The sequence below is a fragment of the Nipponia nippon genome, unplaced genomic scaffold (genome assembly GCF_047370975.1).
Source record: "Nipponia nippon isolate SJK-2023a ecotype South Korea unplaced genomic scaffold, ASM4737097v1 scaffold_3, whole genome shotgun sequence".
Taxonomy (NCBI): Eukaryota; Metazoa; Chordata; class Aves; order Pelecaniformes; family Threskiornithidae; genus Nipponia; species Nipponia nippon.
The window spans coordinates 45,202,940-45,220,353 of NW_028262347.1; the positions used below are offsets into that span (position 1 = coordinate 45,202,940).

The 17,414-nt window shown below is 35.1% G+C and overlaps 1 protein-coding gene across 9 annotated transcripts in view; it reads right to left on the reverse strand.

The window, feature by feature from the left end:
• Positions 1-17,414, reverse strand: part of PPFIA2 (PPFI scaffold protein A2) — a 352,807-nt gene that overhangs the window by 105,118 nt on the left and 230,275 nt on the right. For all 9 annotated transcript variants that reach the window (XM_087765246.1, XM_087765245.1, XM_087765241.1 and 6 more), the window contains one exon: positions 8,514-8,588. In XM_087765246.1, coding sequence (XP_087621372.1) covers positions 8,514-8,588 — 75 coding nt within the window. The remainder of the gene's footprint in view (positions 1-8,513; positions 8,589-17,414) is intronic.

Here is a 17,414-nt window from a genome sequence, read left to right on the forward strand (position 1 = left end):
TCAGTAATGAAGGTGACAGGAATGATGTTCAAGGAGTGATATAAAGAAGCATTATTCAAAACTTTTCTAATATGAAGCAATGGGTAAGAGAACACTGCAAGGCCTAGAGGGCCTAGAGGCATTGCTCCTTTAAGCATTATCTTACAAAACTTAGACTTTTCTTCAGAAAGTGCAATTAACAGCTTATAGCAGTTTAAGAGTAATGTATGTATGCTTATTGATACATAGGGATGTGCCATAGCAGAAAATTGAGAGGTGCAATAGATCTCAGGCTGTTTTGTGAATAATATGAGTAAAACTAAACTCTACTCTTCAATGATAAATCTGTAACACTGGGATTCGCTCTAGTCACAAATCTTTACATAACAAATCCCATTACAAATTTCACAAGTAAGTAAAATGAAGGAGAAGTATTAGCCACAACACAAGGTTCTAAGAAAAACATCAGAATTGCAATGGAGATCCTTGGTAAGCTGAATCTATCATTTCAGTGGAAGAATATGACTCCTTTCTTAACAGCAGTAACATCCTGAAGCACCCTAATCCTCCATATTTAGGATTTTAGAATATTTGGAGAATAAAAATAGAAAGTAAAAATTGTCTTTGTGACATGATATTGAAAACAGTAATATATACAAGTTACCAAGCACTTGATATCAAAGATTTTATTAGAAGAGCTATTAAACACACTGGATAAGTGAAGGAATAAAAAGCCTCTCCCTTCAGCTACATTTTTCCTCAAGAAACTCTCCATGAACACATGAGCACAGACTACGCATCCTTTCTGTTAATCACAGTCTTTCTTACAAATCAGTTTCTTCTCAAGAATACATAGGAGACATTAAAACTAGATGAAAAGTTAACGCAAAATTTGAACACACCATCAATATTTTAGGATCTGTTACAGGTGGCTACATGCTAAATGGAGGGGTAAGAGAACACAGCATTTCAAGATTTCTCTTGAAAATACCCTAAGACATTTGGGCAGCTACACAATTCTGCTCTGCAAAATCATTTCAGTGAAGACCAAAGTTGCTGAGCCTATTTAGCATATATTACTGGGTTGCCAACAGTGCACTGTGGCCAACACATAAATAGGCCTAAGTGACTAAGGGAAGTTATAAAAGGAGAAATTAAATCTACAAGCATTTTTTATCAAGAATTTTGTGTATCAATACTAAAATATGTGCAAAATCATCATCTGCTGTCACTGTAGAAAATATATGGTTTTTCTGTACTCAAAATTGTTTGGAAAATTTTTCGCTGTAATAGATATTTATGGAAATTATACTGAGAAACCACTTTTGCAAGTGGAACAGTGATGTTGTCTCAAATATGTCAATAGATATTAAAGTTCTTAACTGACTATCTGAAAAACACATTGAATTTTAGACCTATTCTGCCCTGAATTTACTGAAAAATGCTTTTGATGGCAATGCAAAGATAAGCTCTGCTGCCCTTAATATCCACAAAGAATTTTAGTGCTTTTTTCCCTCAGAACTTAGATCAGAATTAGTTAAGGACATAAAATGAAATAGCTATAGCAACTTAACTGATTATTTCTTGTGCTTATTTCTTGTTGACTTTGTAAAAAAATAAGACAATGAAGGATGTAGTGTTGCTGTAGTAATTTTCAACCTCTTCAGCTGCCATGCCACATATCCTAATTCAAATGTGTAGAGACAGAAATTAATGCTGTGGAACACAGAGTATGAGAAACATCTACAAAAATAATCATCGTTTTGCTTCATTACTGCATTTAAAACTTAAGGGCAACAATAACTTTCTGCAGAGTTAACATTTAAACTGGATGGCTAAGGTTAAAGGCAGAATGAAAAGCAATTACATATAGCACATACAGGTTACATTTCAAACCAAGATATTTTTAATTACGTGCATCTTTGCAGAAAAGATATAATTTGGCACAATTACATAGACATTTAAAACTAAAGTTCAGACCACAAAGGAGGTCTCTCCAAAGTTAGACCTGTGTAAATTTATAGCTTAAAAAAAAAAAAAAAAAAAAAGTAGGTGAGAGTTTACAAAGCAATAACTTTCAGTTAAACCATTCTGAGAAAGTATGGTAAAATGAGGTACTATAGATGAAGGCTGTTTCAGATTTTTTGCAAAAAATTATACTTAAAGTCACTTATGCATACAGTGCATATAGTTTTTAGTTGTGTGATTACCTAATTCTCAAATAAAACACATGCACGTGATTTTCTGTCCTTATGAATTGTGTGCAGCATTTTATATGCTGGGAAAAAAAAAAAGAAAGTTATGCGGTGTCTTTCAGCCAAAAGTTTTAGATTTTTCTTATGTGCTCCCTAATGAAGATGGTGTCTTGTTACCTGAAGTCAGTGAGGAACACAACTGCGGGCCCCAGTTGCTAGGGCTTATAGGTGTAAGCCATCTAGCCTGGCCCTCTTCAGAAAAAAAGTCACTGAATTTCACCCAGTTTCATCCAGAGATTTGATATCCATCATTTCTGAATTTCGGATTGATGAAATTCTGTGTGTATTATACATTCAAGAAATGAATGTGCTATTTTTCTCAGAAAACTATTCCTTTAACAACATTTCTACTCCAAAAATCACTTTGCATTGTATTACATACAAAGGCTAAGGCCACCAAGGAAATCCTATAACAAAAGTGCCTTACACTAATATGACCTGAAACAGCTGGGGATAAAAATATGTTTTCACATGCAACCATGGGTAAAAAGAACACACCATAGTTAGTTGATGTTTCACTTTAAAATATGCATATATTAAATATTACAGAATATTTCATTAGCAGTAATGGTACTACAATCATGTCTGCAGCATCCCTCATGGTCAGAGTCAAAACTGTTCTCCACTGTTAAAAGTATTTGCATTTTTTACTAGTTTCTTGACTTGCATTGCATAGCAAAAGTTAGGCAATTAACATGGTATTTGAAAGTTCTTTGGTGAATAAGTGGCTACGTTTTTCTGATGTTTCTGGTATGGAATATAAAGAATCACAGAATCATAGATGGGTAAGGTTGGAAAGGACTTCTGAGATCATCGAGTCCAACCTGTTAATCTAACTGCCTGGTCTACCTCTAAACCATGTCCCTAAGCACCAAATCCACAAGTTTTCATAAATCATAAATCATCCTTTCTCTTCAGTGATGTAAATAATTTATGAATGCTTTCATGAATGCTATAAAAAATAGCATTAGGGCACTCTAATGAATAAAGAAACCCACTGTCAGGAAGAAACCCATTGCCCAAATAGGAGAATGCATGCAGTTGTATGAAGCAGAGATCTATGGCCCAAATCACCTGCAATCTCTCTGATAGCTTTAGGAGTTAAATTTATCCTCAAAGGTTGAGTAAAATTCTGTAGAAGTAAGTAGAAATTGTAACAATGAGGTTTTAAAAGGAAGCCTGAGTGTTTTAAATATAATGTATGTGTCAATTGACAGAAGCAATATCATGTTTGGCATTTGCAAACAGCATTCGCATTTTCAACAAATGCTGAAGAAAAGCGTATGGTAGCACAGTGATATATAAACTCAAACCAGTCATTTCTCTAATTTCATATTCTACACAGTCCCAGTGTTTTCTGGGTTCCTAAAGTATATCTTTGAGATAATAAATGTAATTAAAGCTGTATTTTTCATGCCACATTTTCTACTAATGAGGAAAGATGGAAAAGCCAACATATTAACCAGAAGCCAACATATTAACCAGAAACATAAAAAGGTTTTGGAAAGCCACTTATCATACGATTCTTATTAACACAGGAAGATTTTACAAGGGCTGGATAAATGTTTAAGAAGGGCAGGAGAAAATTCATGTGCAAAGTAAGCGCAGCTATTTAAAGAATTACTGTTTCACAGTATAGTATTAACTATGTATAAAGCTTAGGTTTACATACAAGCCTTGGGAAAAAGCTCTAAAGGTCATTTTTTGGGAAACTATTTGTTAAGAGTTAAGGCAAACAGTGAAATCTGTAAATGGAGATCACAACAGCTGTCATTTAACACTGCACACTGCCGCAGAAATGGATTTAAAAGCATCACTACGGGACATGGTACCACCTGTCTATCATCTATGTGTCCCTGCCTTGTGGAAGCCACTAGAGCTTAAGTTCCTGGTGATATATGGCGCTAATGAAACATCTTAGTGTGTTGTTCGCACATGCTGTAGTTTAGCATACTTTTAACAAAGACTCACACTCATAACGCTAGTAAGAGGATCTCAAAAGCTGTGGAACAAAAGCGGTTATCTTGTTAGTAATTTCAATATTAAAGTTCATTTCCATGAAGATCATAAATGACAAAACCAGGAAGGAAAATTCGCATCCCACTTCCCTTGCAAATGAGACTCAATCTTCTCCAATTAGTGTGTAAAAAGGAAGCTGGTTAGCAGAACCTTGTTGTAATTTGAAAATGTTCATATACTCACTGAAAAACATCACATTTGCCTTCAAAATGTTCATAGACAGACACTATTGTACCACTGAGCTTTGGTATTGGATGTACCACTTGCAGCTCATCTAATTGCTGGCTGCAAATTATAACCTTCAGCGACAAAACTGTTTGGAGAGACCATGGATTATGTGGAACCAGATGAAAACCAGCATCATTTTAAAAGCACCTGAGGAGTAAGCAAATGTAGCTATGTTTTACAGTAATTTTAACTAAAAATGGGAGGTAAATTTTTCAGAACATTGTTAACAATATCTACTATTCATCTTAGCTACAACAGACACAATGAATAGAACAACATCTTCCAGTTGTGAACAAATAATGGCTTCCAGAGTAAGCATAAAAGAAAAAAGCGTGATAATTTTGGGTACATCGTGTGATAACTGGTGATATAAAGCAAATACTATAAGGATGATTATGGAATTTAATTACTGTAGACAGTTATCTTGCCGCAGTCTGCACGAAAAGTCTCTAACAGGAATACAGATTGCTGCTATGTTTAAAGGTCCCTTTTAGTGCCCCTAATCCATTGCAGCAAAATAAAATATATAGTCAAATAACTTTTTGATAAAATACATAAAAATATATAAAACGTATTTAAAGAATTTTCAATCTACTCTTTAAGTATAATATATGCCTATTTTGTATCTCTGCCATATCTAGAAGCCCACTGCTTGATTCAGAGAGCTTCCGCTGTTTGTCAGGAGTACGACACCTAAATTTAGCTGTCTATGCATTAGGTGTCTACCTATGAGCTGCTTGTGAGAGTCAGTTGCCTAACATAGGCATTTGGTGTCATTGTAGTGACAAGGGGTATTCCTTTCCCACCTCTAGCTCCAGACAGACACGGCTCTCCTGTCAATTTTGTGCTGTATTTGGCAGCCCTTGCAGATTAACTGCCAGGTTAGCTGGCAGACTGGATTTACTAGAGCTCCACAGACTACAGCTGAATTTCAGACATCTGGCTCACATGTAGACACCCAAATTCAAGAGTCCTAATTTTGAGCTGAATCCCGTGCTCTGTAAGATACAGTGTAATGTTTATTGTTTGTAAACATGTTTTAATAAGGAGCTGATGTACCCTGTAAGTATCCTCCAGCTTGACACAATTTAAAACCAAGACTTCATATTCAGAAGAATAGTTAATGTAACTGATTTGGTTAATTCTACTCCTATAACATTGTTGTTAAACCTGTAGTAAACATAAGAATTCCCTTGATAATTTGATGTATATTTTATATTGTAATTTATAGAGAGAATTGACTTTTTAAAAATATTACAAATTGCTAGCATATTTCAAAATATTACATAAAATCAAAATAATTTCTGTGCAGCATTTATGTGAAAAGGAGACAAGCCACATATTCACTTTTTAATAGAAACTATTGCCTTCACAGAATCAAAACAGCAATGAACCATTTGGCGGACATTCTTGTTTCTGAAAAGTTCAACTGAACCAACAACAGTGACTTATGCCATATCACTAGTCACTATTGGAACTACAGACAAAAGCCCTTCTTTATTACCCTGGTATGAGATTACATATAAATATTAACTACACAAGCTAAGTTTCCCCAGCGGGTCCAACTGTCCATCTCAATTGCCTTTGCAGTTTCAAGTCAATGTGTGTTACTATTCCCTATCAAATACGAAGTGTTTTGTGAGATGGTGTTGGCAACTAGAGCTGAAATCAGCTTTTCCAGAGTTCCAGATGTTTTCACTCCCTTTGGTATGTATGTAATATGCTACAAAGACTGTTAAATGAGAGTTTATTTACCATCTAATGATGAAAAGCTATAGTCTCTCTCTTAATATTTTTTCTCTTTTATATAAGGATATTTCCAGTAAGTACTCATGAGTGTCTGCAGTTTCTCATTGTTGCTCTGTGTCAGAGCCACAGCCATAAGCTTTCAGAGAAAGGTGCTACCTTAAAATACACATTTCTACTATTTTTTATCCCTGAATCTGATACTTGTTATATACCTAATCATATACTCGTTTAATCAGGGGACCAATTTACTGTCATCATGTTAGGTCTAGATATAGTCCTAAATATGTAGTACACTCTTACGATCAGTATGAGAAAATGGATATGAAAGAAAATATGAATTCTCTTGGGAGAACAGACACTGAGTGACAAGAATACAGAAATTACTGAAAAACATATATTCAATTCCCTTGGAAACTTGGTCCATTTATTTTCATATATAGTACAATAAATTTTTAAAGCTCTTTATTGCCTGTGCATTCACTGTGGAACCTAGTATAAAAACAGGCTTATATATTGCCATTGTCTAATTAATTTTGTCTCATTTAAATAACTAATTGTGTGAATATTATCTGAACTCTTGTTCAAATGCATTAACTGTTTGAAAATAATCCACTCATCCGCTTCCAAATCTCTTCCCATCTAGCTCTTTTTTTCATTATTATTTAATTGAATTTCCATTTTTCAGCTTTCACAGTTCCTCATAAGAAATTGGATTAACAGTATTCAGATTGTGTTAATGGTCATGTTATGCTTGGTTGATTAAATGTCCTTCTAAATGTTTTTAGTATCACATAGACACAAAGTTTGTACAAATTTCTACGGATTTGGGGCAAGAAAGGCTATGAAAGGCTATTTCAATTTAATTTCATTGTGTATGTTTTTACTCCTTACTGTCAATACAAGTTTCACTATTTTTTTTTTAAAACTCCAAATAACAAGGTGATGCTCTAAAGACCTGGTCCCACGCCCAGTGAAGTGAACTTGGATATAATTGGATCATGACTGGGAGGAATTAGAGGAGTGGGATGCATCTCATCTTGAGTGACCAAAAGGACTGCTTTCTGTTTAATAAACACTAATGCAAATAACAGATTATGCAACATAGTGCAACTGAATCATTTGAACACAAATATTCTTGACATTATGAAATGGAAGAATAAAAGAGAGATTTTACTTTTGCACAGATAAAGTGCAGTTACTTCAGAGAAGAAAGGGATGATTCAAAATATCTAGTTCATAGTTTATACAAAGGAAGTACTAATAACTTAATTGCAGATCCTATTTTTAAGAAGTTACTTTAAGAAAGTAACTTTTTCTAGCTTAATATTGGAAAAAAATACTTTAGGAGTCTCTATTTTACATTATCACACATTATTCTGAATTACAGGTATTCCATTTTTCCAGAATTATTTGGTAGTACTTTAAGTTTGTATGTGGCTGTTTTCAGTTTCTGCCTTAAGACTGAGTAAAATGACACCAGTAAATGGACATAAACCAAACTAGCTTTAATACAATTCTATTGCTTGTCTGACTTATTTTTAACAGTGTGAGAAACACATGTCTGGTGGAGATTGAGATGGGGATGGGCATGGGCATGGGCATGGTAAAGGCACCAGCAGACTCCATTATTCATATTTTCTGGCCTCAGAATCATCTCTCTGGGGTGCAAAATTCCTTTCTGTACGTGTGTACAGTTGTGTGTGCAATACAATTATGTGTTTCTGATCACCCTTTCAAACAAAAGAGATCAGTCTGCAAACTACCATACAGGGAAAAAAGCTCTTATCCAAGTTCAAATAGTTATATGGCACCACAGTTCACCATGATACACTGCAATTAAAAGGGAAGAGTTAAACCTAAATTTCAAGGTCGTCCATAATCCTTTCTCCATCAGTGTTAACATTTATATAATGTGTATATATATCTGTGCGTGTTTTACTTAATTTTATAGTAAAATGGAAATTCAGGTTATTACATTTTTTATAGTATTTGACATATTCTTTGGTTCAGTCCTTTTTCATGTCCAACAAGAAATTTGGGAATCTGTCACTAGCTCTTGGATTTTGGTTTGCTCACAAGGGAATAGAAGAAGTGAATAAATCAGTAAACAGAAGGTTGTATTAATCTTACAACCACCTTAAACAAGTCTCACTGAGCAGCTTACTCGAATGTAATTTATCTTTTTTTTTTTTTCTGGCAGTTTTAAGAAAAGTGACAGGGAACACATGGGATAGAGTATTAAAGAAATTGAACCTCAAAAGGGGAGAAAGTGTTTTATTTTACCTCCTGGTTAGCAGCAGCTAGTTCTTCTTCCAGTGCAGAGACTCTTTCTAAAGAAACCCTCAGTCGTTCCCTTACCTAGAAGAAAAATCAAAATATGTGCAGTAACGTAATTTCTGTCAGTCTTTAAAGATTATATAATCTGCCATATGCACTACTGTATGCCATGCCAGTCTGTTTGCAGGCATGTGTGTTGCATCTTTTCTTGAGACACACTGTGCAGTAAACATTTAAACCTAACTATAGGAAGACTTAACCCATGAAAATACGTGTCAAACTTCAAAGGCCATACTGCTTTTCCACAGTTTGCCTGTAATTTTATGGAATACACAGAAAATGCAAATATTCTAAAACCACATTTAGGCATAAAAAGAAAACGTTTTTCACAAGCATCTTTTACAAAGGGTAAGGAAAAAAACATCTGCAAATGTTTTAAGTCCACTCCATGGAAGATAACTAATCTGTTCATATTAATTGAATGCAACAAATTCATTGAAAAAATGACTTGCAGCATTGCCTTCAGGCACACATACTAAAGATTTTTGATATCATCATGCAGTTTGTTTGGGTTTTGCAAAAAGTCATAAACAAGATATACTCTCATAAGCAGAAAAGACTGCTGTGTTTGTACCAGTTGCATAGATGACCTATTTTGTTCTAAGGATGTTTATGATCTACTAAACTATTACTATTATTAGTATTGTATTTATTATTCAATATTAATTAATATTAAAGAATAATAATTTAATATCTTCTGAAGATATATTTACTGTTGTTTGAGTGCTCTGGCTCAGCATCAGCTCATGTAGCGATCGACAACCTGAGCTAGCAATGCAGGTACCAGTCTCCCAATATGATCAAAGTGATCTTCAGTGCTGTGTGTAGGTGACTCTCTCTCTGCTGACTATGAAGGGAGTCTATGGCAGCTCCTCTCCTAATCCACACAACTTCATTAGGCACCTCACATTAAATTACTTTACAACCTGGCTAATCAGCCAACACTCAGGATATATTTCTATCCCCATTCCAGCTACACTGCGATAATGCTGTTACAGCTGATGATCCATGGACGTTTAAGGCTATTAGCAATGTCTGTAGGGAAAGTTAGCATATTCTACTAGACCAACAGGTGCAGCTGGAAAACAAAGCAAAATAAAAATCAGTCTTTAATGTACAATGAAACATTGTACATTTTCATGTATGTACAATTGTTTTCAGACCCTTGACAAATACAGGAGACCCCTGAAAAGGATGTGTATGCCCTAATGCTTTCATACTTTTTCTAGTGATACCTTTTAGTCTAATAAATATTACCTTTTCTCACATAGTTTATTTTCCACTACTACTGATAGAAGTAAAATTTTGCAAATAGACTCAGTACATCCCAAGATTGGCTTAGACTTTAATAGATGAAAATTACCTGTTTACAAAACTGTAACATAGCATGTACACTAATTTTGTCCCAATTAAATTTTAGAACTAACTAAATCTAAAGATCAAATACATATTCAGGAAATGAACACTGAAAAATAAAACTATTAAACCTTTCTAACAAATGCAAATCTAGTTGCTTATGCAGTACTTTGAGTTTTTGGTCCTCTTCACATATTTCAGCTCGATTAAAAGAAACAAAATTTGAAAATATATTTTATGTATTCACATAAATTATTTGAATGCTCTCAGGTAACTATAGTTTTACTATACACTAAACAATGTTGCTAGCCTTAACAGAATAGAAATCATGAGTGAGAGGTGCTCAAAGGAGCAAAAGAAAAGTGAGCTGAAGAGTTTTAAGGTATAAGAAATCCCCAAGACTAGAAAGAATCCTCAATTTTATAGTCCAATTTCTGATTTATTAATTTCCCTCTTTTCCTTCAGCACTACAAGACTGAAAAAAATCAACTGTTAATGTTCCCAAAGTTGCATATTGTATCTTAAATGGACATTTCCTACAGGGTATGACTATGTAATGAATAGCTGAGCTGCAGTAACTGACTCTGCCTGTTCCTCACCTGATGCAAATGAAGTTCAAGCCATCTTGAAGTAGCAGTGACTGAGCCACCTCTGAGTGGCAGTGATAAGAGTGAAAATTACTAAAAATTTTCATGACTGTTTCAAGTGTTTTCTTACACTAGAACAACGGAATGCAGGGAGAATATGCAATGGAACTCAAAATGTTTTTCCTATGTATTAAATTTTTGTACTATTTTTCATCAAAGATGTATGTATAACCCTTTAGTCATAAAGCTTGCTTTCCAAAATGAGCTACATAATTTCTCCAAAACATGCTCATAAAGCTTCAGGTTTATGGTAGTACATAAGCTATCATCATAGGCATCTTATATAAATTTTTTAGTATTCAATTCTAACATACTTAAAATATGTAAAATTAGTTTGAAATATTATGTTTTAAATTTATAATTTATTCATAATTTCCATTTAATTGTATTTTTCATAACAATACTTCACATCAAATGTATAATGCATCAATTATTCTGGCTGTAGTTGACAAACTGTAATTGTTTAAATAGCTGAAAAAGTATTTCTTAATTCATTCACCTTTCCTTTTTCTTATTTTTAAAATCATATTCTGCTTGAAAAACAGCATTATTTCACCAGTTCTACCAACTTCCAAGGGCTGCTTCATGACCTGCTTCCCTATCCACATGGACAAAAAGTCCAAGGCAGTATGAGTTCACTATCTGGCACTTGCATCTCTCTTCTCTCCCTACTCCATGCTCTGTGCCTTCCCAGAGGTTCCCGATTCCTTTGTGGATCCCAAAACCCTTTCTGTATCCTGCTTCTCTTCCCACTACCGTTTCTGTCTTTCACTAGTTCTTCACTATTAAAGTCCATGTCCTACCAGTGAGGGGTGTAGTCCTGTCTCAAGAGACCAGATTTCAATCTCTCTGAATACAGTGGCAGCTGACACACAACAATTTCTTAATGGAAAGCTCAACCTAGATGAAAAAAATACATAGAAAAATGACAGTCATCTTCCTGGTTTCAGTCCTCTTGGCTGGAAGCACTGCTGAGGGACAAGATGATTGAGAGAAAATTCACAAGACAGTAGTTGTCAATAGCTGAAATGAAATGCAATGAGTTGGTAATTTTACTTTAAATTTTCATAGGTTTCCTGAAACCTCCATGTATTCAAGCCTAAGTGTTTTATAAATGAGAATGCATGTTTTAGAAATATGTTATAAGATGTCTAACACTGGCATTCACTTTGAATGGTGTTAGAATTTGTAAACCAACTAGGCCACATTACTGAGGAGGTCACAGCTCCACAAGGAGCTAGAATCAGAAAAATTATCCTTAACCTTTATACACTGTGGTACTGTAGAACTGAATCCTATGGACATTTTAAAGCCTGAAAACACCACTTCCTGAAAATAACAGGCATTTGTTTTGAAGAAAATTTAGGAGACACATTTTTTACATGGTACGTCAGAAAAAAGAGGTAGAGAATTAATGTCTTTATTCTGAATATCAAGCTATTATATTAAAATTCAACTTTTTCCATTCTTGTCCCATTGTCAGTAATAACATGGAACACTATCAGTGTGACACAGAGCGACAGTTGGAAACTGTTTGCCTTGCCTTGCCTTGCCTTGCCTCCCTTGTATGTACCCCGTTAATGCACGGCCTTTTTTATAATGACCTAACCAAAATTGCAGTCTGATGGCCCTTATTTGTTCTCTGAATATAAGAGTTGCTAAGGGAACTGAAAGCAACTCTGCCTTGGCACAGAAGACTTCTTTTTTCCTTTCATCTGACCAGTGAACAACTAATTCAGATTCACATTTGCCATGGTGACATTAGAAATGTTGCAACTAATTCTTCATGTTCAACCACATACATAGCAGCTGTTAAAGTTGAGGGAAATCTTTGATTCGATCAGTGAAAAAGAGGAAAAGTGCTACATCAGTGCTCTGATCTGAAGGAAAAATCTGCTCTGGTTTACAGCCCAGAAACTGTAACTTCATTTCTCACTTTAAATTTCTTTCTCAGTCTTCAACTGATTTCAAAATAAACTTGAGGAAGAACACAAAAGCTGAATAAAGTTTTCAGGTTTGGTCATTCACATTCTAGGAAAGAATACAGGCTACAAATGCCATACTAATGTATGCAGTATACGTATATTTTGAAAAAGATTTTACTCTGAGCAATATTCACCAGTTAGGAATTGTATTAATGTTTTCTTGAAGTTTGTAAGTTCATATTGAATAACCTTCGAATCCAAACAGAGGGCAACAGCCAAAGCCTCTGAAGAGCCATATACAAATGTATTGCAGAGAATTTTGTATTGGATTCCCTCTTCAAATTTATGTTACAGCAAACAAAACAAACAGAACCAGACTCATTTCTGAGAGATGCAGGAAAGGCTGTTGTTCCTGGTCACTATCTGGTTAGAGATAAAGGAGCAGGAACAAATGCAAACTGGTTTTATCTGATAATTCGTTTTTTTTCACATGATGAATCCAAATTAATGATTAGAATATTACATTGTTTTCTCTTTTCTAGAAGTCAAAGACAGTAAGTGAGTAAATATAGTTCATAGAAGTAAGCATTATCTTAGTGAGACTGTATTTATAACTTCAGAAATAACATACTCCTTAAATTTCATGTGGTCCTTCAATGTATTTCTGTTTTCTTGTGCACTAGATAAAGCTTTACTAAATAACGTTTCACAAAGTAAGATTAATCAGATATCACCTGATCTATCAGAATATGCTATAATATGCATTTTTGAAGGACAGTTTCCCATTACAGTGCCACAGACACAGCAGAAAAGGGTTGCTCTCTCCATCTTAGAAGCTGTATCCAACATGTGCCCAGATGACTGGGTATTCCTCTGGCTTTTAAATGCAACCACATTATCTTGAAATGTAACATAGTCAATGCCATGTTAGCACTGCTGTCGGTGCAAAATATCACCCATCTTTCTCCGTCTCCTAGCAACAGCTTCCCACTTTTTTCCTTGCTGTCAAGTTCTTTTTTCTTTCTCTCCAGATATGCAGCCCACAAAGAGCTTTTAAAAAACACTTGCACATGCTAGAATTGAATCACTTTTTTTTTTCATGAACAGCCTATTGTATAAAAGCTCTCCTAGCTACCTGCTAATGAATAAAAAGATAGTGATAACGTTGACATGAATAGGTTGTTTTTATTTGCAAGAATATTAGGTATACTTTTCTGCCGTGAATTGATCTTAAGAGAACTAGTGTTCTTTGAATCTTGGCTAGGTCTATAACACCTGATAGTTGCTTTCCTCTGTGAAGATCAACTGGACACATTTCTTAAAAAATCGACAAAAATTGGTTTTGGAGAAGAAGTTGCTTCAAACAGTTTCTTCTTTCCAAATGCACATTTTATATGTTGAACCCAAAGTTTAAGGCAAAATAGGAAAAACATCTGCAGGAAAATAAACATATTCAAACAGATATTAGAAGTCAATTATAGCTACAGAATGATATAAACAAAGCAATCAGTTTTCTAGTTTTTGTTCTTCCTGAATTGCATATAAGGAACATGTACTTCCTGACCTACTCTGTACTCAATGCCTATTCTAACCATGAAGTTAATCTGAGCTGCTATTTTCTATTCAACTCTAATGATGTCTAGTAAATCTCATCTGCATTTGCTGTATTATAAACTATTCCATGTATATTCATATATAATATCACAAAATATTTCACAGTGCTGTCTTACATTATTTCTACAACTTTTCATTGCATGAAATAAAACAAAGAAAGATACCAGCTACTTAGGAGCAGTAAGAGAAGTCTTTGAGATCTGAAACATTAAGAAGGTGAGTGGTGATTAACTGAAGAGAAGTTTCCTGTGAATACTGCTACAAATTTCAAGTCACTTATGCAATAGCAAAGGCTATTAGAAACGTTAAGTCAGAATTTCACACTGGTCCCAGTCATAATCAGTCCTAACCTCTAGTGTTTAAAACTTTCAATTTTTTTAACAATGCTCATTGTTTGTGGGACATAACCTAACCTTACACTTAGACAAAATAATCACTGACTTTAACTTTGAACATGAAGAAAATCTAGAATTGGCAGTAGAACTCCCCATGTCCCGTGTTTTCAGATTTCTAAAAATTTTAGCATAATTAGATACATAAAGATGTTTGAAAATATGTATAGCTCCTGTCAAATTAAATTTCTAAATAATACAATTAGTGCAGTATCAATTTCATTTGCTATAATACGACCCACCCAAGGAGACACAATGAGATTTCTTTGAGATACACATAAAATAGTAAATATTTATAAACTAAATTAACTCTTTCATTATCCCCATGCTCTAAAGCAAAAATTCTCACAAAATACAACTGTGCAAGAACAGACTATGAAGACTGTTTTTTGGCACTGCTAGGATCTCATATGGATAATGGGGCAAAAATAACAGCATACTCTTACTACCTTCCATACACTAAGATGTACCTATTGGGTTCAGCCAAACAGGACCGGCTCTCTCACATGGGAAGCTCATAACAAGCTTTCATTCTACAGGGGGTGAAGGGATGCTGAAGGAGCAGTCAGACAATGAAATGACTGTCAATGACAGTCATGCTTTCTCTGAATAATGCAATCATGGCCATGATCTCTCTATGGTGGTCTATCTTTTGGACAAAAGGTAAAGGCAAAGTCCAGACTTCATGTAATATATAGAGAGCCAATAGGCTTTTTGAAATAAGGTATCATTCCTGGTTCTCCTTATACTTAAGCAGGCCTCCCTGGAAATATAAATGCTGAACTGATATGTTTTATTTTCCATCTTCCAGTCTGTTTTGTATTTTTCATCGCATTTTGTTAGAGCAACAAGGATGTTTTTGTAGTTCTTGTACTGTGTACAGAGAAATCCTTGCATGACCAGTCAAGTTTTGTGGCAGAGCATGTTACAGCACCTTGAGATGTTTTAGTGTAGGAAGTGAAAACATGAAAGAAAATTTGCACTTAGGAAGAATGTAAAGACTTTCTTGGGATTTTTGTAAGCTTAAAAGGCATTATGAAAATATCTTGTTACTCTTTTTTAGAGGTGTAATGGCTAAATTATTGGTCTCAATGTCAACATTTTTTGTGAAGAAAAAAAATTAAAGAAAAGTTTCCATTATTCATTTGCAAAGGGTCATGAAACATTTTCAATGTACTTTTGGTGGTTTTATTACTCTTTATCCATTAACCTAGGTCAGTTTTGGGTGCATTTTCTTACAGGGCAGTGTTTATAACCTGTGACTTCAGTATATCATATATCATGGTTTTTTGCCTCAGTATTTACTGCAAAGTTCTGCCCTCAGGCCTCCCTGAGCATAGCAGCAGAGTCTGTGGGAGTGTAGCATAACCCACAACACAGGAGGACAAGACATACATAAGTCAAACGGAGTAGACTGGCTGCATCCAAGGGTGCTGAGAGACTTGATTAACTTGTCATAGTGAGGCCTTTTTCATCTTTAAAGGTAATGGCAGTCAGGGCAGATTCCTGACGAGTGGAAAACCCACTAATGTTGTGTCTACTGTCATGAAAGGCAGGGATTATCCTGGCAAGATCCAGGGAAGTACAAGCTGGCCAGTGTTGGGAAGGTTGTAGAGCAAATCTTCCTGGAAGCCATTTCCAGGCACATGAAGGACAAGATGGTGATTGGGAAGAGCCAGTATGACTTTGTCAAAGGCAAATGACATCTGGCCAACCTTATTGCCTTGTGTGATGAGATGACTAGCTCCATGGATGAGGGGAGAACAGTGAATGTTTTTTACTTTGTCTTTACCAAGGCTTTCTGCAAGATCTTCTGTTTACCCCTACAGAAAAGGGTAAGATATGAATTGGATAAGTGGATTATACAGTGCATAGAAAACTGGCTGAACTGCAAAACTCAGAGGTTTGTGATCAGTGACACAAAGTCCAAGTGGCATCCTATTACTATGAATGGAATAACCCCAGGCAACAAGACAGGCTTGGGGAAGAGAAAGCAGTTTTGCAGAAAAGACCTCGGGGTGAATAAGGCCAGACACACAGTTCAGTCAGCAGGTTGAGGGAAATGATTATTGCCCTCTGGACTTTTGAGACTGCATCTGATTTTGTGCTCCCTGGTACAAGAAAGACACTGACAGACTTCAATGAAGGCCCATCAAGTTGGTCATGGGCTGGAGCACATGGCATATAAGAAGAGGCTGAGAGAGTTGGGCCTGGTCAAACTTAAGAAGGGAAAGTTCATGGGAGACCTTATTGTTGTCTACAACTAGCTAACCAGAAGATGTAAAGAAAACAAAGCCAGCTTTTTCTTGGAGATGCAGAGTGACAGGACAAGAGGGAACAGGTGCAAGACTCAACAACAGAAACTCCAGCTAGGTATTATGGAAAAAAAATTACAATGAGGGTAGTGAAACACCAGAATAGGTTTTCTCCCTGGAGATATTCAGAAGTCGATTAGACAGGACCCTAAGCAACCTGAAACAGTTAGCCCTGCTTTGAGCAGGAGGTTGGGCCAGATGTCCTCTAGGAGGTCCTACCTACATTATTCTGTTAATCTCTGAATAACTTCAACGAATTTTCATAGGTAGATTAATAGCTTGTTTCTGAAGGGTCTGAAACAAATCTAACTTATATAATTTTTCTGTCAAAGAAAGCGTAGAATAGATGACTCACATGCCATAAAGGTTTTTTAGCACATTTGGGTGTATGCAGTCTTTTTTACTTCCATTATTTTCGAATAAAAATCCCAATAATACTGACAATGTTTGGTGTAATGTGATAATATTATATCATCAGATATCTGGATGATATATAAAACGTCTTTGATCCAGTCCTTCTAAAGAGAGATACTATAACTAAACACATAATTTTATACAGGATTTGTACCTAAAAATAATGTGTGCTAGGTTCATAACA